Raw genomic sequence first — 27,216 nt, forward strand, 5'->3', positions numbered from 1 at the left:
TTACCCAGAGGGCGGTGACAGTCTGGAATGCACTGCCTAGGAGGGTGGTGGAGGCGGATTGCCTCATATCCTTTTAAAAAGTACTTGGATGAGCACTTGGCACGTCATAACATTCAAGGGCCAAGTGCTGGTAAATGGGATTAGGTAGGTCGGTCAGGTGTTTCTCACGTGTCGGTGCAGACTCGATGGGTCGAAGGGCCTCTTCTGCACTGTGATTCTGCAAGAGGGTTATTAACCAGACGACACAGATTTAAGATGTTTAGTAGAAGAACAAGTGTGACATGAGGGAACTATTTTTTTCTCCACAGCAGCAAGTAGCTCAGAATTAAGGTTACATGCTCAGAATTTCACTTTTCTCTCTTTACTGATGCTGACAAATCTGTGTATTCCCAGTATTTTGTTTCTTTGTTGCTGATTGTACCTTCCCTTTCTACACCACTGGTATCAGCAGATTAAGATCTAGAGAATTTCCACAGCCCATTCATGCCAATACACTGCATAATGACAGTTGTTAACCAAAGTTATTAGTGAGTGATAATTGCGAGGAAACCTTAAGGTTTCCCTCCCTCTTCATGTAGCATTCAAAACAGATCAGTATACAGATTCCCTTATAACAACAAACACAAGAAACAATTGAAACAAAAGAATTTTTTATTCACTATTTAATACAAAGCAGATATTCAATCCCAAGGATCCCCAAAAATGTACTAATGGCTTATTCATACAGATACCGGTAACATTTTAAACATAATCCATTGCAAAAACGTTGCACTCCTCTCCTTGGGAGAGAAACATTCACCTGCAGAAGAAAAACAAAAGGTGTCAATTTTTCCAATTCAAACACAGAAGCAGAGTATGTAGGATGGGTAATTTCACAAAAGACATTTTAAAGCTTTCAGATGCATTTCCTATAGTGCAATTTCAAAGTCACACAGCAAGGCTTATCAGCATAATATTGTTTATGGAAAGATAAACAAGATGAGAGATACGAGGCACTGCCTGCTATTTTGGCCCTTCCAAAACCCCAAACCAGATTCTGTTACACCATAGTTTGGAAAGTTGCAGGGGCTGAGGCAAGTACAGTAAAATAGTTCAATTCATTAACTGGTGTACATGAACTTGAGCAAATTCACTCAATGCTCTGAACTCTTAGACTTGTGGTGGAATGACATTTGACAAATTAAATGGGCCAGTGAAAGAGCTAATCATCAATGACTCAAAACCAGTTCCAACCCTGTCATTTTGCATGAGCGCGGTTTCACAGATCTGTGTTTTTTAATCCTTCAAGTGGAAATCAAAAAGATACAAGGCAGAACAGTGAACCTAGGAGAAATCACAATGCACTGAGCAGACTTTCCAATAAATAAATAAATAAATAATGCAAAGCTCAGAGGTTTTTCTGCGAGCCCAGGACAGAGTACAAACAAGCTGTTAAAAGTCCAGACCTTCCCAGTCTGTGCAGCTTCAGTACCATAACACATTGTCTATTTACCAACTTACCTGGCGGGTTATCCACATACAAAGATGGAATGCTATATTGCGTTAATCTCATGTTTGCTACTGCAATTCTAAAATAGACCAGGAGAGTATCATGTTGTCATCATTTCCTTGTTCAAGAAAATGAATCAAAGCTTCCCAATATTTTGGTCAGTGTAACTTATTGCTTGATCCTGCATTGATGTCACCCAGAAAGGAGACACCAGCTACAAATGTAAGCCTGAACACAACAACTGGGGCTCTACAATTGGCTTCATTGCCCTGGATTAGGTCACGGTTATCAAGAGTCAGCCAGAGCTCCTGCTTCTCATCTGGTGGCCCGTGCAGGAAAGAGCATGTGGATGTTGGACAAGGGGAGAGTTGATTTGGTTCCAATCCCCTCCATAGTTGAATAGCTTGGAGAGTCTCACCATCTAGGCTTATACATAATGAAGTATCAGAGGCTTGATAACATCTTAAACTGCATCCTAGCAAGGCTCAGAATACGTTCAAAAAGTGATTAAGATATGTAAGCTCACCATTCTGACAAACTAAGAACGAGGACTCTTCCCCATGCCCCCTTCCATTCGCCCTTGTTTGAGACCCTGCAGGGGAAAAACAGAATGAGTACCAGTGTCAGGCTTGTCCTTAGCTTCAATGACATCCTTATATGGCACCTTTAACACAATAAAATGTTCCAAGGTGCTTCACAGGAGCATCATAAAATGAAATATGATACATAAGGAGATATTAGGTGAAATAATCCAAGATTTGGGCAAAGAGGTAGGTTTTAAGGAGTGTCTTAAAAGGACAAAAGCAAAGTAGAGAGACGGAGACATATAGGGAGGGAATTCCACAGCTCAAGTTCTAGGCAATTAAATCACCAATGGTGGAGTACTTAAAAATCCATGCGCAAAAGGGCAGAATTAGATGAGTGCAGATATCTCAAAGGGCTGTGAGGCTGGAAGAGATTAGAGGCATGGGGAGCAAGGCCATGAAGGGATTTGAAAACAAGAATAAGAATTTTAAAATCGATACGTTGCGTGACTAGGCGCCATCATAGGTCAGCATGCACAGGAGTACCTGGTGCAAGTTAAGGCATGGACAACAGAATTTGGGACGATTTCAAGTTTAGAGGGTAGAACGTGGGACACTAGCCAGAGGTGCATTGGAACAGTCAAGTCTAGAGGTAAAGGCAGCATGAATGAGGGCTTCAGCAGCTAATGAGCTGAGACAGGGGTGAAATTATGAAGGTAGAAGTAGACAGTCTTAGTGATGGCACAAATGTGTGGTCTGAAGCTCATCTCAAGGTCAAATATAACAACCAGCTTGTGGACAGACTAGTTTATACTCAGACAGTTGCCAGGGAGAGGGATGGAGTTGGTAGCTAGGGACCAGATTTCAGAGTGGGGATTGAAAACAGTGGCTTTAGTCCTCTCAACATTTAATTGGAGGAAATTTCTGCTCATCCAGTACTGGATCTCAAATAAGCTGTCTGATAATTTAGCAAAAGTGGAAGAGTCGAGAGAGGTGGTGGTGAGGAAACGCAGTGTGCTGTCAACGTACATGTGCAAACTAATGCTGTGCTTTTGGATGATGTCATCAAGGGGCAGCATATAGATGAGAAATTGTGGTGCAGGGGGGGTGTCGCGCGGGGCAAGAATCACCAGAGTTAAGTGTGGAAGTAGGAAGAGAAATCATTGCAAGTAATACTCTGCCTATGATTAGATAGCTAAGAATGGAACCAGGTGAGAGCAGTCCCACCTACTGTACATGTCGGCATATCAGTTGACCTCTGAAGTCCCCAAAAACAGCGGTCAACTTACAGGCAGAGTATAAAAAGTGAACCACTGGTATGGGCGGTTGCCATTTTGAAATGTGAAAACAAAAGCATAATGCTGGTAATTCAAATTAAATTGAGATATGGTTGAATAAATTAATTGTACAAAAATACCTTTAACCACAATGAAAGTATTTTACAATCCATCAAATTAATGCCTTTGGCATTTGACAAAGTTAATCAAATTAATTTAAAGTCACTTTGGCATTATCTTTAAGGATTACACTCTGGATCAGATGTGGCATTTTCGTTTCAGAATTGAGGCTGACTACTAATGCGAGTATAATATGTCATAGCTGAAAAGGGAGTTGATTTAAACACAGAGCATATGCAAAAAACATGATTTTGGGGCCAGAAAAATGTGGTTGTTATATGGCAGGTCGACTTATATGCCACTATCTATGGCGGCAGAATGACAGTGGAGGAGGATGGTGTAGTCAACAATGACAAAGGCAGACAAGTCAAGAAGGGTGAGGAGGGATAGTTTACCTTTGTCAAAATCACACACGTATGAGGGCTATTTATTACCTATCATGTATTGAACTAAATCAACGAATCTTAAAGCTATTTACATAAAGTCATTTAATGTACAAAGTATTGATGAAATAAGATTCGCAAAGATGTGTTACTATCAGTTCATTACTGTATAGTGTGTAGGTGCAGTTGCATTCAAAATTAGATCTTGCACTTAAAGACAAATGCAAATTCCATGCTGCCCTTAGCAACATTATAAAGTTGTGAGGGTCAGCTTTCACAAGTACACTGGCAACATCTCACCACCACCTCTCTTATCTCCCCTGTCTGTTGTCAGAAAGCTGGTCCAGAATCCTCCAGTTAAATGTTGTGAAAAGAGAAGCATCATCTTCAGCTCTTGGCACAAACCTGGCAATGTTAGCTACTGATTCCATATTGTTTCCTGGCCTCTAGGCTATGGTTCAAGCACAATTCCAGAGCACAATGAACCTCTAACTCAGAGCTGAAAGCACCGGAGCCAAAGTTGACACATAGATTGATGCAAGATACTCTCAGCCAACACAAGTCAAGGTGAAATGATAAAAAGTAAAAATGGCTTTGCTTTATCTCTTTTTTAAGGGGGAAAAAACAATGATATTTGAAAATCAAGAGTTATGAAGATTTGACATATGGCATCTCATTCCTGTCCAAACACCTCTAGCCTACAATTTTAACACAGTTGCATTGATGACAAAAGAGTATGATGCAACAGATATTGCAACAAAATGGTAGAATCTACTGAAGCCAATTTACTGCAGACACAAGTCAACTTGATTCTTTATTTAAATAAAAATTGTAAAATCTAATACTGCATATTAACATTGCTGCGTGACAGCTGTTTTTTCTAGCCTTAGGAGAAACTTAGTGCATTAAGATAGACATGTTAAGTGACAAAGCTTGAATTATCTTGATTGGTCTAATGTACTTATTAAAGCATTCAGATCTCAATTATAATCACCATTCCTGTAACTTATTTTAGAAAAATTGTTCATATAAAACCCTAGGTTACTTTTTAGTAGCAGAGTCAAAAATGCTCCTAATTATTAATTGAGTCCAGGATTTAGTGTGACTACAATCCCTCAGGCACATTAGTCACACGTGAACTTAGACAGGGTTGAAAGTTCTGAAAATAGATCAACCACCTGAAACATGAACTCTGTTTCATTCTCCACAGATGCTGCCAGACCTGCTGAGTATTTCCAGCCTTTTCTGTTTTTATTTCAGATTTCCAGCATCTGCAGAATTTTGCTTTTGTATTAGGGCACTATTTGATCAAGGCAGGGGTAGGGGCAGGGAAGAAAATGCAATCAAGCTCAATCCTATTCACATCTACCGTCCACAGATGATTACAGGCAAAACTGGATAAAGGCACGGAGCATAAACATGGACAATGTTCACCCTCCAGCAACACAGAAGCAGTGAAGCTCTTACTGTTGTCTCACTAGAAATCACCTAGAATACACATTAGGGAACTGAATTTGTGATTTTACTCATCTGTACACTTCCACTATTCACTGTATAAACTTGAGTGACTGGGAAGACATCTTCTAAAAATTCTTGGCAAGTGACACATGAACATTAAAACCGTAAGACTATAGAAAAGAAAATCAAGGTAGGTGAAGAATTGTGCAAATACTTAAGTTGTGAGCAACTCACTGAACGGTCCTTGTACATAGCTAATATAATTGAAGACTAGAACAGTTTTTTTTAAAAAGTTCTCTTTTAGATTACAAGTACTTACCAAATAATAACCAGTGTGATAGCCACTCATGTACCATGCTATTAGCATGCTTCCTAAAGCTTCATCATCCTCATCAGTTGAATCTGGACCCATTGGAGGTGGAGGAGGAATTAACTACATTTGGAAAAAAATAAAGTTCAGTTCATGAAAGATGGACTTAAAATTTTCAAAGAAAATTCTTGTCTCTGCATTTCAGGATTCAAAAACAATTTCAGAACAAGCTGACAATCTCTTTCAAGCAAACAATTTATCCGTTTTAAAAAAAATACATATTAGATTATATAAACTAAAGATGATTATGTTCTATAGTATTGGTCAGATTTCAACTTTTCTTTCACAAAAATAGCAATTTTTTTCCCCTCCTCCTGTCCGTGCACCTCAATTAAAAAATGGACAGATACCCTCTCCCACCCTACAACTATGGTCTAAGAAAACTCTCACTGAGTGAAATAAGCAAGATTGGGCACTATAAGAGAAAGAAGAGTGGCACCACTACATTCCACAACTTGTTAAAGTCCATCAAGAATTTAAATTATGGAAATAGTTAAACCACATAATTTAGAAACCAAAGATTACACTATTTTGATAGTTACCAGTACAACCAATGAAAGTTGAAGACATATTACAACATTTTACAAATAAAGCATTTTTTGAGCTCATTTTACGTTCATAAACAGACTGATATATAGATCCATTGTACAGTTTTCCTTGTGATGCAAGGAGGCACAGAAGAGAAACAAGTTTAACCAAATTTCATGTTATTTAGACTCAAAACCACAACACACTATTGCTCAAAAGTCAGCAAACACTCAAAAATACCATTCACATAGGCATAAAAATGCTATATACAAATCGAAGTATTTTTCATCTCCTCTACAAAACTGCAATTAGTTATACACAGCAGCCAGCCCAAGAGGTCTATCCGCACTGTTTTTGGTACTGCATAACAAGCAAGAAACTCACTCACCGGTGGTCCGGCTGGAACTGTTGGTAACCAACCAGGTAGGAAAGGCGGTGGGCCATGAAACTTCGCACCAGGCTGGAGAGAACAACAAAAATTACCTACTTCATATATGGAAATAGATAGGAGATACAAGAGAAACAGGCCATTCAACCCAACCAGTCCATGTCATCCTTCATGCAAGCAAATACTCCTAATCACATTTATCCATCCTGTCCCCAAACACTTATCTCCATCTTCCGCTAGCTTGAGGAAGCAGTACCATACACATTAAGAATTCCAATCTCTTTCTCTATTCAATTGGTAAATAAAGTCATTAAAATCTCCTAGAGCAATAATTTTTGTTATTCCTATCCATCTCTCTAATTTGACTTCATATTGTCTCTCAGTTGCTTCCTCCAATTTGGAGTTTTAAAAAATTTATTTTATGGGATGTGGACACCACTGGCGAGGCCAGCATTTGTTGCCCATCCCTAATTGCGCTCGAACTGAGTGGCTTGCCACACCATGTCAGAGGACAGTTAAAGAGTCAGACACATTGCGGTGGGTCTGGAGTCACACGTAGGCCAGATTTCCTTAAAAGAACATTAGTGAGCCGGATGGATTTTTTTTTTAAAATGACAATTAACAATGGTTTGAAATACCATTACCTGACATTAGCTTTCAACTCCAGATTTATTGACTGAATTTAAATTCCACCAGCTGTGGTGGGATTTGAACCCATGACCCCAGGATTACTAACCTTGGTGACATTACCATTATGCCACCTTCTCCAAGTCCTGTGATACACCCTTTAACAAGGCCTTTATTAAAAAAAACTCCACTCCAACTGTCTGTGTCATGTTGTTTTTATCAACCCCTTTTACTGAACCTTTTCCCTCTTTTACCAATGTCGCCCATTCACCTTTCTACATCTTCTAAATAGATTCTATCACAATGCTTATTTACAATTCTTGTCTGGTCTGTGTCCTGATTTCTATTAATGCTATTGAGGCTAGATCTTCCTATAAAATAATATTTGGTTCCAGTTCTCCCAGTTTATTTTTCACAGTGCATAAATAGTTAATACATTCCAAATAACATTTTGCTTATCCTACTGAATAATTACTTAAATGTTGTCTGCCAATAATTTCTAAACATTAATGTCTTAATACAAAGATTGTTCATCCCACTCACTCATCTAGCTCTATTACAGAATGTTGTCTGATCCCCAAATGTCTACTAATTAAATACTCACTAAACAAAGTGACAGCTTACACGAGTCACGAACATTTTAAATTTAATTTAAATCGATGTTTATGGTACGGGTGCTTCTGGCAAGGCCACCATTTATTGTCCATTGCTAGTTGCCCTGGAGATGGTGGTGACCCACCATCTTCAAACACTGCCGTTCACGCAGCATAGGTGTAGCCACAATGCTGTTAGGGAGGGAGTCCCAGGAGTCTGACACAGCATCAACAAAAGGAACATTGATACATGTCCAAGTAGGTAGGTAACTGGAGAAGAATTTGGAGAATGAATGTGGCTGGACCAGTTGAGTTTCTGGTCAATGGTGAAACCAGCACCCTCTCAAAAAATCCAAGCCCAGGAGGTTGATGATGGGAGATCTGGTAATGGAATACCAATGAATGACATGGGAAGGTGGTTAAATCTCTCTCTTATTGCTGATTGTCATTGCCTGGCACTTATGTGGAATAAAAACATTCATTCATTTTTCCCAGCTTTTTTTCCCCTCCATAAAATGCAACAATTTTTTATTTTAAAAAAACCACTTTCTCTCCTAATCTTTTATAACTGAAAAATTGTTGGCTTCAGCTTCCCTAATCATTCTACACAGCTCAATGGGTTAAAAGCTGGTAGTCAACTTTTCAGCCTTTTTCAGAATCCTTTGCAGCACAGATACCAATCTTCAGCTAATTTGATTCACGCCATGTGATATCAAGAAAACAGCTGAAGGCACTAGTGGGCCCTGAAAAACATCCTGGCAATAGTGAAGACTTGAGCTCTGGAACTAACCGGTATCACTTGCCAAGCTGTTCCAGTACAAGTATAACACTGGCATCTAACCAGCAATGTGGAAAATTATCCAGGTTTGGACTGTCCACAAAAAGGAGAAATCCAATCTGGCAATTACCACCCCATCAGCCTCCTCTCAATCAAAGTGATAGAAGGTGTCACTGACAATGCTATCAAGCAACACGAACAGCAATAGCCTGCTCGCCGATGCTCAGTTTGGGTTTCGTCAAGGCCACTCACTTCCTGGCCTAAATATGGACAAAAGAACTGAACTCCAAAGGGAGGTGAGAGTGGGTGCCCTCAACATCAAGACAGCATTTGACTGCATGTGGTATCAAGGAGCCCAGGCAAAATTGAAGTCAATCGGAATCAGGGGAAAAACTCTCCACTGAGCAAGTTGTGAGGAGGATACAAGTCTGCAAAGGGATATAGATAGATTAAGTGAGTGGGCAAAAATTTGGCAGATGGAAAACAATCCTGGAAAGATTGTGAGGTTGTCTACTTTGGCAGGAAGAATAGTAAAGACAGAATATTATTTAAATTGAGAGAGTGTAGAATTCTATGGTGCAGATGGATCTGGGTGTCCTTGTACATGAGTACATACAAAAAAACAGCATGCAGGTACAGCAAGCAATTAAGGCGGCAAATGGAATATCTGCCTTTATTGCAAGGGGGATGGAGTATAAAAGTAAGGAAATCTTGCTATAACTGTACAGGGCATTGGTGAGGCCTTACCTAGAGCACTGTGTGCCGTTTTGGACACCTTACTTAAAGGAGGCATATAATTGCACTGGAGGCAATTCAGAGCATTAAGGAGCGCGGAGAGAGAGAGAGAGAGGCAAGACGCCATGAAAGAGCACGGAGAGAGAGACACGAGAGGCTATTAAAGAGCGCAAGAGGGAAATGAGTGCGGAGAGCAGCTGATTGGCGAGTAGGATTGAAGAATATTTTTAGGCTTTAAAATAAAAGTAAGGTCTTTAGCTTGTGTTTAGATCTCTAGCCTTTTTTCTTTTTCTTAAAAATAGTTTATTAAGTATAGGATCGATACTGTAATTATTTTTTTGCACCAGTAAAGGGTAAAGAGGGGGATACTAGAGTAATTAATTAATAAATTAAATAAAATACAATAGCGATTGCAGGACCGGTGATGTGTTGCTGCTACAGCACGTGGGACTGCTGTACACCAAGGTGATCCAGAGCAAATACATCTGTAGTAAGTGTTTGCAGCTCGAGGAACTTCGGATCCAAGTTGAGGGGCTGAAGCCCAAGCTGCCGACATTACACATCAGGGAGGGGAAAGTTACCTGGATACTTTGCACCAGCATGTGGTCACAACCCTCAGATTAGGTAATTCAAATTTGGTCTGTGATCAGGGACACGAGGATGTGACTGCAGGCGAAACAGATATGGGGGCCTAGAGGGTAGCGTTTGAGAAGCCTTGGCTCCTGCAGCTGTCCAACAGTTATGAGGTTCTTGCAAGCTGTGTGGACGAGAGCAGGGACTGCAGAGAGCATGAGCAAAATAACCACAGCACCATGGTACAGGGAGCCATTCAAGCGAGGGGAAGAAATAGGAACATAGTAGTGGTAGGGGACAGTATAATTAGGGGAATATATACTGCTTCTCTGCAGCCATGAGCATGAATCCCAAAGGCTGTGTTGCCTGCTTGGTGCAAAGGTTAAGGACATCTCCTCAGTGCTGGAGAGGAACTTGGAGTGGGAGGGGAGGGATCCCATTCTCGTCATCCATGTTGGTACCAATGACATTGATAGGACTAGAAAGGAGGTTCTGCTGAAAGAATTTGAACAGTTAGGAGCTAAATTAAAAAGCAGAACCTCCAAAGTAATAATCTCAGGATTACTACCTGAGCCACCAGCAAACTGGCATAGGGTAAATAAAGTCAAGGAGTTAAATGCTTGGCTCAAAGAGTGGTGTGAAAAGAATGGGTTTCAGTTCATGGGGCACTGGCACCAGTACTGAAGTAGAAGGGAGCTGTTCCAGTGGGACGAGCTTCACTTGAACCGTGCTGGGACCAGTGCCCTGGCGAATTGAATAACTAGGGCTCTAAACTAAATAGAGGGGGCGGGGATTCTGGAGAGAGGATACATACACTTACGAAGCAAAAGGATATGGCAGCATTGCAGAGTAGCTACTTAGGTAATGATACCCAGAGTGTGACAGGAAGGGAAAGAGTGTACAAACAAGAAAAGAAAGCAACAAAGAGGGGCAAAGGGGGGGGGAAATGGTAAAAAGGCTAAATTAATGGATCTTTACTTAAATACATGTAGTACTCGGAACAAAATAAATTAACGGCATATAGAGAGGTAAATGGATATAATCTTATAGCCATTACGGATACATGGCTACAAGGAGATCAAAGCTGGGAACTAAATATTCAGGGGCATGATTCTTTTGAAAGGACAGGCAGGAAGGAAAGGGCAGTGGGGTAGCTTTGTTAGTACAAGATGGAATAAATACGATAGCAAGAAATGATCTTGGATCGGAAGATGTAAAATCAATATGGGTGGGGGTAAGAAATAACAAGGGGAAGAAAACAATGGTGGGAGTGGTCTATAGCCCCTAACAGTAGCTATATTGTAGAACACAAAATAAATCAGGAGGTAATGAGGGCATGTAAAAATGGCAGTACATTAATCATGGGTGACTTTAATCTTCATGTAGATTCGGAAAATCAAATTGGCAGAGGTAGCCATGAGCAAGAATTCATAGTGTATTCTGGACAGTTTCCTAAAACAATATGCTGTGGATCCAACCAGGGATCAGGCTATTTTGGATCTGGTAATGTGTAATGAGGCAGGTTTAATAAATAATCTCAGAGTAAAAGGTCTCCCAGGAAACAGTGACCACAACATGGTTGAATTTAGCACTCAGTTTGAGAGTGAGAAACTTGGGTCGGAAATAACTGTGCTAAACTCGAATAAGGGTAATTACAAAGGAATGAGAACTGGGAAAGGAATTTAGCAGAGAAGACGGTGATGGGCAATGGCAGGCATTTAAGAAAATAGTTCATGACTCACAACAAAGATATATCCCAGTGAGGAAGGAGGTTTCTAGGAAAGGGATAAACCAACTATGGTTAACCAAGGAAGTAACAGATAGTATCAAATTGAAAGAACAAACATACAACGTGGCAAAGATTAGTGGTGAGCCAGAGGATTGGGAATGTTTTAAAAACCAATAAAAGGTGACCAAAAAATAACGAGGGAGAAAATAAACTTTGAGGGTAAACTCGCAAATAATATAAAAACGGACAGTAAGAGCTTCGTTAAATATGTAAATAGGAAGAGAGAGGGCAAAGTGAACATAGGCCCTCTAGAGAATGAGGCTGGGGAAATAATTATGGGGAACCAGGAAATGGCAGAGGAGTTGAATAAATACCTTGCATCAGTCTTCACGATAGAAGACACTAATAGCATTCCAAAAACATTAAGTAATAAAGAGGCAAACGAGGGGGGAAAAAATAAATACAATAACTATCACTGGAGAAAAAGTACTAGGGAAACTAATGGGGCTAAAGGCCAATAAGCCCCCTGGACCTGATGGGTTGCATCCTAGGATATTAAAGGAAGTAGTTACACAGATAGTGGATGCACTGGTAGTAATCTTTCAAGAATCCTTAGATTCTGGAAAAGTCCCAGAAGACTGGAAAACTGCCAAAGTAACACCCTTATTCAAAAAGGGAGGGAGACAAAAAACAGGTCAGTTAGCTTAACATCTGTCTTCGGGAAAATGGTAGAGTCTATTATAAAGGATGTAATAGCAGAGCATTTAGAAATGCATAACATAATCAAGCAGAGTCAGCATGGCTTCATGAAGGGAAAATCATGCCTGAAATTTATTAGAATTCTTTGAGGCGGTAACAAACAGGATAGATAAAAGGGAACCAGTAGATGTAATATATTTGAATTTCCAAAAGGTGTGCGATAAGGTACCTCACATAAGGCTACTTAAAAAGATAAGAGCCCATGGTGTTGGGGGTAGTATATTAGCATGGATAGAAGATTGGCTAACTAACAGAAGACAGAGTTGGGACAAGGGGGACATTTTCAGGATGACAACCTGTAATTAGTGGAGTGCCACAGGGATCAGTGCTGGGGCCTCAATTATTTACAATATATATTAATGACTTAGATGAGGGAAGTGAATGTACTATCAAGTTTGCAGATGACAAAAATACGTGGGAAGGCAAGTGGTGAAGATGACAAAAGGTCTACAGAGGGATATAGACTATGTGAGCGGGCAAAAACTTGGCAGATGGAATATAACGTGAAAAAACGTGAGATTATGTACTTTGGCAGGAAGAATAGTGCAGCTGAATATTACTTAAATGGAGAAACACTGCAGAAAGCTGCAGCACAGAGGGATTTGAGAGTCCTCATGCATGAATCACAAAAAATTAATATACAAGTTCAGCAGGTAATAGGTAAGGCAAATGTAATGTTGGCCTTTATTTCAAAGGGAATGGAATATAAAAATAGTGAAGTCTTGCTAAAACTATATAAGTCACTAGTTAGTTTGGTCCCCTTATCCAAGAAAAGATATACTGGCATTAGAGGCAGTCCAGAGAAGATTCACTAGGTTGATCCAAGGTATGGAGGGGTTTTCTTATGAGGCAGGATTGAGTAGGTTGGGCCTGTATTCATTGGAGCTTAAAAGAATGACAGGCGACCTTATTGAAACATATAAGGTTCTTAGGGAGCTTGACAAGGTAGACGCTGAGAAATTGTTTCCCCTTGTGGGAGAGTGTAGGGCCAGAGGGCATAATCTCAGAGTAAGGGGTTGCCCATTTAAAACAGAGATGAGGAAGAATTTCTTCTCTCAGATGGTAGTGAATCTAATGAATTCTTTACCACAGAGGGCTGTAGAAGCTGGGTCTTTAGGTATATTGAGGGCTGAAATAGACAGATTTTTAATCAGTAAGGGAATCAAGGGTTATGGGGAAAAGGCAGGAAAGTGGAGTTGAGGATTATCAGTTCAGCCATGATTTCATTGAATGGCAGAGCAGACTTGATGAGGCCAAATGGCCTACCTCTGCTCCTACATTTTATGGTCTTATGGAGAGGTTTCACTTGGTTGATTCCTGAGGTGAAGGGGTTGTCTTATGAGGCTGAGCCATACTCATTGGAATTGAGAAGAGTGAGAGGTGATTTTATTGAAACATAGGATTCTGAAAGGATGTCTCCCCTCCTGGGGGAAATCGAGAACCAGGGGCACAGTTTCACAATAAAGGGATCTCCCAGAGAAGATGGCAATGAGGAGGAAATTCTCTCAAAAGGTCACCAGTCTTTGGAATTTTCCTCCCTAGTAAGCAGTGCGGTCTGGGTCATGAATATATTCAAGGCTGAGTTAGACAGATTTTTGATTAACAAGGGAGTCAAAGGTTACGTGGTACAGGCAGGAAAGTAGAATTAGAGCCACATCAGATCAGCCATGATCTTGCTGACTGTTGCAGCAGGCTCTAGGAGTTGGATGGCCTATTCCTGCTCTTATTTCTTATGTTCTAATGGGTGGAGTCATATCTAGCACAAAGGTAGATGGTCGTGGTTGTTGGAGGTCAATCATCTCAGTCCCAGGACATTGCTGCAGAGGTTCTTCAGGGTAGTGTCCTTGGCACAACTATCTCCAGCTGCTTTATCAATGACCTTCCATCCCTCATAAAGTCAGAGTGGGGATGTTTGCTCATGATTGTACAATGTTCAGTACCATTCACAACTCCTCAGATACTGAAGCAGTCCATTTTCATATGCAGCAAAACCTGGACAACATTCTGGCTTATGCAAAGTGGCAAGTAACATTCGCGCCACACAAATGTTGGGCCGTGACTATCTCCAATAAGAGAGAGTCAAACCTTCTCCCCTTGACAATCAATGGCATTGCCACCACTGAATTCCCCACTAACACCACCCTCAAGAGTTACCATTGACCAGAAATGGAACCGAGCCAGCCAAATAAATACTGTGGCTACAAAAGCAGGTCAGAGGCTGTGAATTCTGAGGCGAGTAACTCACCTCCTGACTTCCCAAAGCCTGTCCACCATCTATAAGGCACAAGTCAGGGGTGTGATAGAATACTGAAATAAAAAGATAGTGGTGGAAATACTCAGCAGGTCTGGCAGCATCTGTGGAGAGAGAAACACAGTTAACGTCAAATTTGACTCTTTATCAGAATACACAGTGTGATGGAATACTATCCACTTGCCTGGATGAGTGCGACTCCAACAACACGAAGCTCAACACCATCCAGGACAAAGCAGCCCACTTGATCAGCATCCCAATCCACTCTCGCCACCACCAGCACACAGTAACAGCAGTGTGCACCTTGCACAAGATGCACTGTTGCAAATCACCGAGGCTCCTCTGATAGCACCTTCCAAACCCGCAATCTCTACCACCTAGAAGGACAAGGGCAGCAGGTGCATGTGAACACCACCTGCAAGTTCCCCTCCAAGCCCCACCATCTTGACTTGGAACTATATCACCATTCCTTCTTTGTCACCGGATCAAAATCCTGGAACTCTCTTTCCCAGCAGCACTGTGGGTGTACCTGCACCAGATGGATGCAGCGGTTCAAGGCGGCTGCTCACCACCATGTCAAAGGCAATTTGGGATGTGCAACAAAATGCTGGCCTTGCCAACAACACCCACAAAAAAAAAATCCATCTACATTTTTTGTACATACAAACAAAACCAACACAATAATTTAAGTAAAGTTCAACAATACTTAGAAAGTGTTAGCATATGGGCCTGGTAGTCAAGTTTCATTCCTATTGCGTGCATCGTTTAAAAAAAATCTCACCTGGGGCGCTCACTACTCAAAAAGTGCAATGAGGTCAAAGAAAAAAAAGGGGGCAACATGGGGGGGCGGGGGGGAAATGGAATAAAGAGTGCAGGAGACAAGAGAAAAGAGCATTCAAGAGCACAGGAGAGGAGAAAAGAACAAGAGAATGAGGGCCAAGACCATCAAGAGATCAGGAAAAGCAACAAAAAGGATTCAAGATCTGACTATAATCTTGAATTTAGAAGATTAAGTAGAAGCACATATGCAGACCATGAATTGTTGAACCTTTCTTCAAATCGGCTAAAAGTCCAGTGCAAATTATATAAAAGAAACATGCTTTTAAAAATATACTTATTAGGGGACTAGGCAGGAGAGAAAATAAGATACATATACAATTATAATAAAATCTCACTAGGCATTTCTATTCATGCACTTACGAAGCCAAATCCTGACATTTGTGGTGGTTCAGGAGGAAGACAGTGGTTCCAGGTAGACTGATCCATTGGTGATTTTACTTTGGATTCATTTGATTGGCGAGATTTATAGACAGGTGAAACAGCATCACTTTCATCCGTTGATTGCTGGCCAAACCCATTTTTCTAAATACAAAGATAGAAGAGAGTAGCTTTTAACTTGTTCTGCAAGATCTTGGTATCACAGATAATTTTTCAGAGCAAAAATACAAATTAGTATTGCTTACGTGTTTAGGATTCTCATTCTCTGCTTCAGAGCTATCAGCTGGAACCAGCTCTGTCAGATTCTGCTCCTCTTCATTTCCATAGCCAATGTACATCACAACACATGTTCCTTGCTTTTCGTTAACAGACTGAATAGCGGCTGAGTACACGTTGCCATCTTCAGACCACACTGCATTACAAGTATCACCAACCCGCCACTATTTTAAATTGGGACAAGAGAGAAATCAAAATAGTTTAAATTCCAACTTCCCAAGTGTCTTATTTGACACTGAAGTACAATATAATATTGCACGGACTACAGCACACTCTCATTTGAAGAAAAGGGTACTTTATGCATTTGAAGGCAAATTAAAATCCAAACGCTGAAAAAAGTCATTCACAACCTGTTTATGTCTGGCTTAAGTGATCAATCGTTTACACAAATAAGCAACAATTTGAAGAGACCTGAACATGAATTAATAAGGAAAATGTTTTTAAACCCACAGAATTCTGTCCTGACACACCAACACCATTTTGATGTTGCCATCACTGGTATCTTTTGTACAGTATTGTTAATGTTGATACTGTTTATGTACAATTGTGTGCACACATATTAGCAATCTTAGTTCTATTAACTTGTAAAGCTTGAAAACAACCTCAAGATTTTAAAGTCAAAATATGGTGGAAATGTGAAATAAAAACACTCAACAAGTCTGGCAGCATGTATGGAGAGAGAAATGGAGTTCACGTTTCTTTGGAACTTCATATTTGACTGGAAACATTAACTCTGCTTCTCTCTCCACGGATGCTGCCAGACCTGCTGAGTGCTTCCAGTACTTACTTTTTATGCCATCTTTTCTCAAGATAAACTAAGAATAGCTTTATATTCTGCATAAGTGTTTCTTAAAAATCATGCTGACAACATGCCAGCTTAGAAGAGCTGAAGCAGAGAATGTCTACATGTTATGAAATTTTTGATAAATCTTTAGCCAGTTTTCACAAAATAAATATGGACAAGGAAAATCATTCAGCCCATCCTGTATTATTCATCCAGAAGGAATTATAATTCCCCTATCGCAGCAAGCAGCAGATTCTCAAACAATTCCAGGGTTTTTAAAGGGAAACTAGACAAGCATATGAGAGAGAAGGGGATAGAAAATAGATACAGTCAAGAAAAGGCAGGAGGAAGTTTAAGTGGAGCTTAAGTGCAGGCAAGGACTAGTAGAGTCAAATGGTCTGGTTTGCTGTCGTATATCCCATGAAATCCGATCCATGGGTGTTTGAGTATATTAATCTCAATTCAGTTCCAGTAGTGTGACTCAATTAATTCTTAAGGCTAGTACTCCCAATTCTACCAGCATGCAAACACAGAAGGCTCAAATGAGATTCTTTAAAATTAAGTCTTCATCGTGAGCTATCACCCTTGTCTCCAATCTAGAATCATAGAATGGTTACAACACAGTGCGAGGACATGCGGCCCTTCATCTCCATGCCAGCTTGCAGCAAGGGTACTTCTGCTACTCCCAGTCCCTCACCTTTTCCCCGTAGCCCAGGATTTTCTCTCTTTTCAGGTGTTTATCCAATTCCTCTTTTGAAAGCCATGATCAAATCTACCACTAGTATAATCTCATGCAGAGCATGTCAGATCCTAACCACTCGCTGCGCAAAAACTTCATGTTGTCATTGCTTCTTTTGCCGATCACCTAAATCAGTGTCATCTGGTTTTCACCCTTCTGCCAATGGGAACAGTTTCTCTCCACATATTCTGTCCAGACACCTCGATTAAATTTCCTCTTAATCTTCTCCAAGGAGTTCAGCCCCTTTACCAATCTATCACAGGACTGAAGTTCCAAACCCCAGAAACATTGTAAATCTTTTCTGCACCCACTCTGAAACAGTTGTGTCCTTAACTGTGGTAGCAGAATCACTCAATATTCCAGTTGAAGCCAAACAAGTGTTTTATAAAGGTTCATGATAACTTCCTTACTTTTGTACTCCATGCCTCTATTTATAAAGCCCAGGATCCTGTATGCCTTTCTCAACAGCCCTCCTACCTTCAATGATTGGTGCACATAAGCCAGTCAAGCAGACAAAAGGTTTTTTCCCAGAATCATTTTGAAGACTCTGGTGGGGCCGCAGAGCTAAGATTCATGCTTGTGCGTGTCATGGAGCCTCAGCCTTTCGCCACAGCATGTTCAAAATACCTCCAAATTGCACATTCACTGTAACCCCTCTCTTACAAGCGCGCCCATGGAACTCCCCAATTAGCCCATTAGAGCACTGAAATGAACTGCCATGCCCAGTAAAGGCATGTCATATTCATAACTTTACTCATGGGCTAAGTTTACCTGGAAGTTTCTGCATTATTATTTTTATTTAAAATGGATACCGATGAACTGTTAAGATGTCTGCAAAGGGGTCGGGTGACATTTCCCTATTCAACACAGGCTATCAAGCTTCCGTAAAGTTTAGAATTGAATAACCATGGGTGGCGGCCTCCCCCGAATGGACAAATCCAGACAGAATCCCTTTGTGGAATTCACACCTGCCATTGTTTTAAAGCTTACTCAAAACAGAATCAACAGACTCCTCAACTCTAAATCTCTGGGTTTGCAATTCAACAAAGCAGAGCTGATGAGACCATTTATCCACAAGTGTGAAAGACCACCAACTATCTCCAGAGATAAAAACAAAAAGCTAAAAGCTACTGCGGATGCTGGAAATCCAAAACAAAAACAGAATTACCTGGAAAAACTCAGCAGGTCTGGCAGCATCGGCGGAGAAGAAATCAGTTAACGTTTCGAGCCTTCATGGCCCTTCGGCAGAACTGAAGCATAGTTAGGAGAAAGGAGAAATATAACCAGCTTATATTTCTCCTTTCTCCTAACTATGCTTCAGTTCTGCCGAAGGGCCATGAAGGCTCGAAACGTTAACTGATTTCTTCTCCGCCGATGCTGCCAGACCTGCTGAGTTTTTCCAGGTAATTCTGTTTTTGTTACCAACTATCTCCTATTGCATATCAATGGCCCTTTAGCTTTAAGTCATTCTGGGTGGATTTTGGCTGTTGACCATGTGACTGAAACTGGCTTCTGATACTGAGATCCTTTATTATCCCAAGCTCCAGGAGAGACTGGGGCAGACTGCAGAAGAACACAGGTAAGACAACAGCTGCATGAAAAGACTGCCACCTGTGCCTTTTAAGAACCAGTCGTCAGCTTGAGAACCAGATGCAGTTCTCAGGCTGATGGCCATTCAGCCCATTGTGTCCAGCACAGATAATTGGCTGAATGGCCTCTTTCTGCACCATAACCTATGGTTCTAAGCAACCTCCTAGATAATTGGCAACAAGAAACCTCGCAATCTTCTGTGAACCCTTCACTTTTCAAGACCCTCACTTCAATTTTAAATTATCAAATCCATTGAAGAAACCAAAGACTTGCCAGTGGGAGACCAGAAATCATAACGCAGAGACTGAATTAACTGTAATCTGTAAAAGTACATTGCCTTATCTGTATTCAATCTGTGCGTGCATGTGCGTGAGACCAACTGTATGACGTTGTGTTAATTCAGGGTAAATGTGTAAGAATAAACAATTCTATTTTAAACTCATGAAAGCTTGTTGTTGAATTATTTAATGGAATACCCACTCCAAGGGGAAGAAAATCCACACCTCTTTCCACAAAACATATCAATTACAGAAAGTAAGAAAGCACATACATTCTGTCAGTGACAATGGCCAACCAGGCTACTGAAAGAGCGACCAATCAGGGCATCAAAAAGCTATCCCATTGATGAACAGTTTGAGAACAAAGATTCGCACCCAGCCATGTCACAAAGCTTGCAACCCCAAATGATCAGTCCGCAACCCCAAAGGGAGTTGTGACCCACAGTTTGGGAACCCCTGGTTTAGTAGCAACCCACTGGGCCTGTACAGGTCACACCGCCCCCAATGTCCCAGGAATCTAATCCTCCCCCCACCCTTTCATCTGGTCTAGCTTTTTTCTACCTACTTACTAATATGTGGCACTGGGAGTAATCCAGAGATTGCTATATTTGAGGTCCTGCTCACCAGTCTTCTTCCAAGCTGGCCTATATCTGCATGAAGGACCTCTTTCCTCCTTTTACCTTTGCCATTGGTACAGTCACGTATCACAATCTCTGGCTGTTCACCCTGCCCGCTCAGAGTGCTCTGCAGTTGCAACATACTATCTATGAATCACATTGATGGCCGCAGAAAATCTGTCTGTTCTTCTTTGTTCTCTCCAAAGAATACCATCAGATTTAATTTAGGCTGAGCCACAGGACCTAAGTAACATTACAACAAGACTCATTATACCTTTCTATCCAGGTGCACAGTGCTCTTCTTCCTGTTTTTGTTTTTCTTGTGCTTCTGTTTTGTTCCAGTTCCACTGCACTCCTTGGTATATGGCTGAATATATTCACCATTCTTCAAGGCATTCTATACAGAGAAACAGGTGATCATAACAATCAAAAATGCTCTAGGAAATCACTGGGACAAACACTTGCAAAAAGGTTCTTCTTCGTTCCCCCAAAAGCTCAAACACAAATGAACTGAATAAATTACAAACATACATATGAACACACGAATTAGAAGGCCACTCGGCCCCTCAAGCCTGCTCTGCCATTCAATAAAATCATGGCTGATCTGACTGTAACATCAACTCCACATTCCCACCTACCCCCAATAACCTTTCACCTCTTTACTTATCAAGAATCTAACTCTGCCTCAAAAATATTCAAAGGCTCTGCTTCCACCGCCTTTTGAGGAAGAAAGTTCCAAAGACTTGCAGTCCTCAGAGAAAAAAATTCTCATCTGTCTTAAATAGGCAACTCCTTATTTTTAAACAGTGACCCCTAGTTCTAGATTCTCTCACAAGAGGAATTATCCTCTCCACATCCACCCTGTCAAGACCCCTCAGGATCTTATATGTTTCAGTCAAGTCACCTCTTACTCTTCTAAACTCCAGTGGATAGACGCCTAGCCTGTCCAACCTTTCCTCATAAGACAACCTGCCCATTCCGAGTATTAGTCTAGTAAACCTTCTCTGAACTGCTTCCAACACATCTACATCCTTCCTTAAATAAGGAGACCAATACTATCCACAGTAGTTCAGGTGTGATCTTACCAATGCCCTGTATAATTGAAACAAAACCTCCTTACTTTTGTATTCAATTCCTTCAACTTAGACCTTCGACTGCAGCACACATTAGAGCTCTAAGCAGGCCGAGCCCTGAATAGTAGATGCTCTTTCACATCCCGTTAAAAGTTTTCTATCTCCTCAGAAAACAGAGCAGAGACCAGACATTTCCCAGAATGGAAAAAATATATACAAACCTTGTCTGCAAGTTATTCAACAATTGGCAATGAAAATATTTAATTTGGTTTATTGCTCTAAAACAAAAGAGCTCCAGCCATTTTATTGAATAGTATTAGAACACCTCCAGATGAATATCATTTTTCGTCCAGTTGATTTAAGTTGACATCATATTTTGGAACTTATGGCCATTTTCTCTACACTCCCCCCACCCCACCCCCCCCCCCCACCCCCCCACCCCCACCCCCCCCGCCCCCCCGCCCCCGCCCCCCCAAAAAAACCAACTGAATGGAAAGGATTTTAAACAAAGTGAATTTGCACAGGTTGGGAAGGGAGAGGAGAAGCCGGCCTCAGGCACAGGAGTTTTGGATTAAAACTGGATGAGCCGGGTTGTCCCCATTTGATGTGGACATTCCACATCAGGATCTGAGGTTTGATCCAAGGCCCATTAACCAGAACAGTCCCTCTTCTGAGAATACCAAGTGTTTCACAGAGGGAATGGTCCCTACGGAATTCTCCTGGCCGGGGGGTTTAGGGGAAGATGTGTTTGGTAGTGGCATCATGTTGGAGTTGGCGGAAATGGCAGAAGATGATCCTTTGAATGTGGAGGCTGGTGGGGTGAAAAGTGAGGACATGGTTCTGGGAGGGAGGGGACGGCGTGAGGGCAGAGGCACAGGAGATGGGTCAAACACGGTTGAGGGCCCCGTCAACCACAGTGGTGGGGGGAACCTCGGTTAAGCCTTTATTTAGTAGTTCAGTTCAATTTTTAATAGATCACTTCAAATTATGACTGACCATTCTCTGAACAAGCAGTCTTCTGTCTAAGACCCCATTGCACTACTGAAGGAGTTCTTTGTATTATCCAATATCCTTCCCTCAAATACCACCACCAAAAACAGACTGGGCTGGAGGGTCTGAGCTATGAGGAAAGATTGGATAGGCTGGGGTTGTGTTCCTTGCAGCAGCGACGGTTGAGGGGGCCTGATAGAGGTTTATAAGGTTATGACGGACATAGATAGAGTGGATAGGAAGGCACTTTTCCCAATAGTAGAGGGGGGAATAGATTTAAGGTAGAAGGCTAAGAGGGGAGTTGAGGAGACATTTTTTCACCCAGAGAGTGGTGGGAGTCTGTAACTCTCTGCCTGAAAAGGTGGTTGAGTCAGAAACTCTCGTAACATTTAAGTAGTATTTAGATATTCACTTGCATTGCCATAGCCTCCAGGGCTATGGGCCAAGCACTGAAAAATGGGGTTAGTGTAGTCAGATCTTTGTTGACTGACGAAGACCTGATGGGCCGAATGGCCTCCTTCTGTGCTGTAAACGACTGAGGCTGACTGCTTATCAATCACATTTACTGTCTGTTGGGCCTGACCAAGCAAATGTTAACTACTGATGATTGATGATGATTGAAAAGGTGATCTCATTGAAACCTACAAAATACTTAAAGGAATAGACAGGGTAGATGCAGGTAAGATGTTTCCCTTGGTTGGGGAGCCTGGAACCAGGGGACACAATTTCAAAATAATGGGGGAAGCCACTTAGGACTGAGATGAGGAGAAAGCTCTTTATTCAGAGGGTTGTGAATCTTTAGAATTCTCTACCCCAGAGGGCCGTGGAAGCTCAGTCATTGAGCATGTTTAAGGTAGAGATTGATCGATTTCTGATTAACAACAACGTAAAGGGTTATGGGGATAGTGTGGATAAAAGGCATTGAAGTGTTTGATCAGCCGCGTTTCAATAAAATCATTTCTCTCTTCTCAATTCCAATGAGTATGGCTCAGATTCATTTCATAAGACAACCCCTTCACCCCAGGAATCAACCTAGTGAAACCTCTCCATAAGATGTAGGAGCAGGAGTAGGCCATTCGACCCATCGACTCTGCTCCACCATTCAACAAAATCATGGCTGACTTGATAATCCTCAATTACACTTTCCTGCCTTTTCCCCATAATCCTTGATTCCCTTACTGATTAAAAATCTGTCCATCTCAGCCTTGAATATACTTAATGACTCAGCCTCTACAGCCCTCTGCAGTAAAGGATTCCACAGATTCACTACCCTCAGAGAAGAAGTTCCTCCTCATTTCCATTTTAAATGGGCAACCCCTTACACTGAGATTATGGCCTCTTGCCCTAGACTCTCCCACAAGAGGAAACAACCTCTCAGCTTCTACCCTGTCAAGCCCCCTAAGAATCTGTTATGTTTCAATAACGTCACCTGTCATTCTTCTAAACTCCAATGAGTACAGGCCCAACCTACTCAACCTCTCCTCATAAGAAAATCTCTCCATACCCAGGATCAACTTGGTGAACCTTCTCCGGTCTGCCTTCAATGACAGTATATCTTTCCTTAGGTAAGGGGACCAAAACTGTTCACAGTATTCTAAGTGAGGTCTAACTAGTGCCTTGTATAGATTTAGCAAGACTTCCCTATTTTTATACTCCATTCCCTTTGAAATAAAGGCCAACATTCCATTTGCCTTCCCTATTACCTGCTGAACTTGTATGCTAGCTTTTTGTGATTCATGCACGAGGACAAACAAATCCCTGTGCTGCAGCTTTCTCCATTTAAATAATATTCAGCTGCTCTATTCTTCCAGCCAAAGTGCATAGCCTCATATTTTCCCACGTTGTATTCCATCTGTCAAGTTTTTGCCCACTCACTTAACCTGTCGACTCTTTGCGTCACCCTCACCATGACCAATTACTGCCCCATCAGTCTACTCTCGTTCATCAGTAAGTTAATGGAAGGGGTCATCAACAGTGCTATCAAGTGGCACTTGCTTAGTAATAACCTGCTCACTGATGGCCAGTTTGGGTTCTGCCAGGGCCACCCAGCTCCTGCTCTCATTACAGCCTTGGTTCAAACGTGGATAAAAGAGTTGAACTCCCAAGGTGAGGTGAGGGTGACTCCCTTGACATCAAGGCCGCATTTGACTGAGTGTGGCATCAAGGAGCCCTAGCAAAACTAGAGTCAATGGGGAACAGGGGGAAAACTCTCCACTGGTTGGAGTCATACCTAGCACAAAGGAAGATGTTTGTGGCTGTTGGAGGTCAATCATCTCAGCTCCAGGACATCACTGTAGTGTCCTAGGCCCAACCATCTTCAGCTACTTCATCAATGACCTTCCTTCCATCATAAGGTCAGAAGTGGGGATGTTTGCTGATGATTGTACAATGTTCAGTACTATTAGTAATCCCTCAGATACTGAAGCAGTCCATGTCCAAATGCAGCAAGACCTGGACAATATCTTGGCTTGGGGTGACAAGTGGCAAGTAACATTCGCACCACACAAGTGCCAGGCAATGGCCATCTCCAACAAGAGAGAATCTAACCATCGCCCCTTGACGTTCAATGACATTACCATCACTGAATCCCTCACTATCAACATCCTGGGGCTTACCATTGACCAGCAACTGAGCTGGACTAGCCATATAATACTGTGGCTACAAGAGCAGGTCAGAGTCTAGTAATCTTGTGACGAGTAACTCACCTCCTGACTCCCCAAAGCCTGTCCAGCATCTACAAGGCACATGTCAGGAGTGTGGTGGAATACTCCCCACTTGCCTGGATAAATGCAGCTCCCACAACACAAGAAGCTTGACACCATCCAGGACAAAGCAGCCCACTTGATTGGCACCGCATCCACAAACATTCACTCCTTCCACCACCGACGCACAGTAGCAGCAGTGTGAACCATCTACAAGATGCACGACAGAAACTCACCAAGGTTCCTTAGACAGCACTATTCAAACCAGGACCGCTACCATCTAGAAAGACAAGAGCAGCAGATGCATGGGAACACCACCACCTGCAATTTCGCCTCCAAGCCACACACCATCCTGACCTGGAAATATATCATCGCTCATTCAGTGTCACTGGGTCAAAATCCTGGAACTTTCTTCCCCCCCAACTAAACCACTGTGGATTTACCTACACCACATGGACTGCAGTGGTTCAAGAAGGCAGCTCACCACCACCTTTTCAAGGTCAACTAGGGATGGGCAATAAGTGCTGGCCCAGCCAGCAAAGCCCACATCCCAGGAACGAATAAAGAAACCTTACCTTCCCACCTATTTGTGTGTCATCTGCAAACCTGGTAATAGTACATTCACTTACCTCATCCGAATCATTAGCATATATTGTAAAGAGATGGCTTACTAGATTAATACCTGGAATGGGCGGGTTGTCTTATGAGGAAAGGCTGGACAGACTAGACTTGTATCTGCTGGAGTTTAGAAGAGTAAGAGGCGACTTGATTGAAGCATATAAGATCCTGAGGGGACTTGACAGGGTGGATGTGGAAAGGATATTTCCTCTTGTGGGAGAATCTAGAACTAGGGCCCACTGTTTAAAACTAAGAGGTCGCTCATTTAAGACAGAGATGAGGAAAAAAATTCTCTGAGGGTTGAGACACTTTGGAATTCTCTTCCTCAAAAGGTGGTTGAGGCAAAGTCTTTGAATATCTTTAAGGCAGAAGTAGATAGATACTTGATAAGCAAGGAGGTGAAAGGTTATCAGGAATGTGAAGTTCAGATAAAAATTAGATCAGCCATGATCTTACTGAATGGTGGAACGCTCTCCAGGGGCCTACTCCTGCTCCTAATTCATAAGTTCATATGAAGTGTGACCAGCTATAATGTTAATTCTTCATACCATTCCCAGAACAGCTCTTTCAACTAAATTAAAAGCAAAATACTGCGGATGTTGGAAACCTGAAACAAAAATAGAAAATGCTGGAAAAACTCACTAGGTCTAACAGCATCTGTGAAGAGAGAGGCAGATTAACGTTGAGTCCGTTATCTCTTTCAATTAGGCAGATTTACAGGCTTCTGAACTCAACATTGAGTGAAATAATTTCAGAACAGAACCTCTAGCCCCATTTACACCTTCTCTAAACCCATTCTTCTTTCTCTATCTGTTCCATTATCATTTCCTTTTGCCTTGCACAATTATCCCTCTTGTCATTTAATCGCTTCTGCCTTCCTATAACAGAGCTTTTTGTTCTGCCCCCTGCCCATGTCCCCTGCCCCTGTACAAAGCCTGTTACATCTTCAACTTCTTTCTCGTTCGGAGGTCATCCATCTGAAATTTTAACTCTTTCGCTCCACAGATACTGCTGAGTATTTCCAGAACTTTTCTTTATAAATCCGCCGCCTAAACAAGTAAACCAAAGCCGGTTGCTCAATAATACCTTCCAGTCTTCAACTGAAAATATTAGTTACAAGCCATTACTTGTTGTCCTTTTCCTACATCCTGATTGAGATAAAACTTTAGAACGGAATCAGAGAGAACTTGTGATCCAAACCAATTCCCTGTGACACGAGCGTATGAAGTGAACTTACTTTGAACGAGGTCACCGCCTTGTCATAGGCTTTTATCAGCGCCGTATCATCCCAGATATCCGAATCATCACTCTGAAAGAAAAGGAACAAAATGAGACGCCGGCTGGAATGGGAGCGGAGACACCGGGGGCCGAGAGGACAGAGGCCCGGAGGTGAGCCAGAGTTGGGGGGGGTTAGAGCTGGGGGGACAGGAGCCAGGCCCAGGCGAGGGGGAGTGAAGACAACAGGAGCTCGGAGCCGGGCCAGGCCTAGGGGAGGGGTCTGGGGCCGGTGGCGAGGTCGGAGAGGGCATGGCCGGACCGGGCTCCGGCCCCGCTTAGTCTGTTTCTATCGGTCAGTCAGTACCCGCCCGATCGCGGGGCCGCCATTACCTGTCCGCAGCCTCGCCTAAACACCACATCTCCCACTTTACTCTCCTCCCCCATCATCGGCCCGAGCCGCACAACTTAGATATCAGCGTCATCAAACAGCGACCGGTGCTGAGCTACGCTTTTGATAGGCTGAAAGGTCCG

The 27,216-nt window shown here is 42.0% G+C and overlaps 1 protein-coding gene across 2 annotated transcripts; it reads right to left on the minus strand.

Moving 5' to 3' along the window:
• Positions 1–633: 633 nt before the first annotated feature.
• Positions 634–27,216, minus strand: smn1 (survival of motor neuron 1, telomeric). 2 transcript variants are annotated; one of them, XM_078564187.1, is made up of 9 exons: positions 27,076–27,216; positions 26,705–26,776; positions 20,359–20,481; positions 16,046–16,240; positions 15,783–15,944; positions 6,538–6,609; positions 5,571–5,684; positions 2,016–2,081; positions 634–799 (listed from the first exon to the last, which is right to left on the minus strand). In XM_078564187.1, exons 1-8 carry the CDS (start codon positions 27,130–27,132, stop codon positions 2,028–2,030), a joined length of 849 nt encoding a protein of 282 aa, XP_078420313.1. In that variant the 5' UTR covers positions 27,133–27,216; the 3' UTR covers positions 634–799; positions 2,016–2,027. The 2 variants fall into 2 exon arrangements, with proteins under 2 accessions (XP_078420313.1, XP_078420323.1); XM_078564197.1 differs by lacking the exon at positions 20,359–20,481.

The sequence above is a fragment of the Cetorhinus maximus genome, chromosome 2 (assembly GCF_964194155.1).
Source record: "Cetorhinus maximus chromosome 2, sCetMax3.hap1.1, whole genome shotgun sequence".
NCBI classification, from domain to species: Eukaryota; Metazoa; Chordata; class Chondrichthyes; order Lamniformes; family Cetorhinidae; genus Cetorhinus; species Cetorhinus maximus.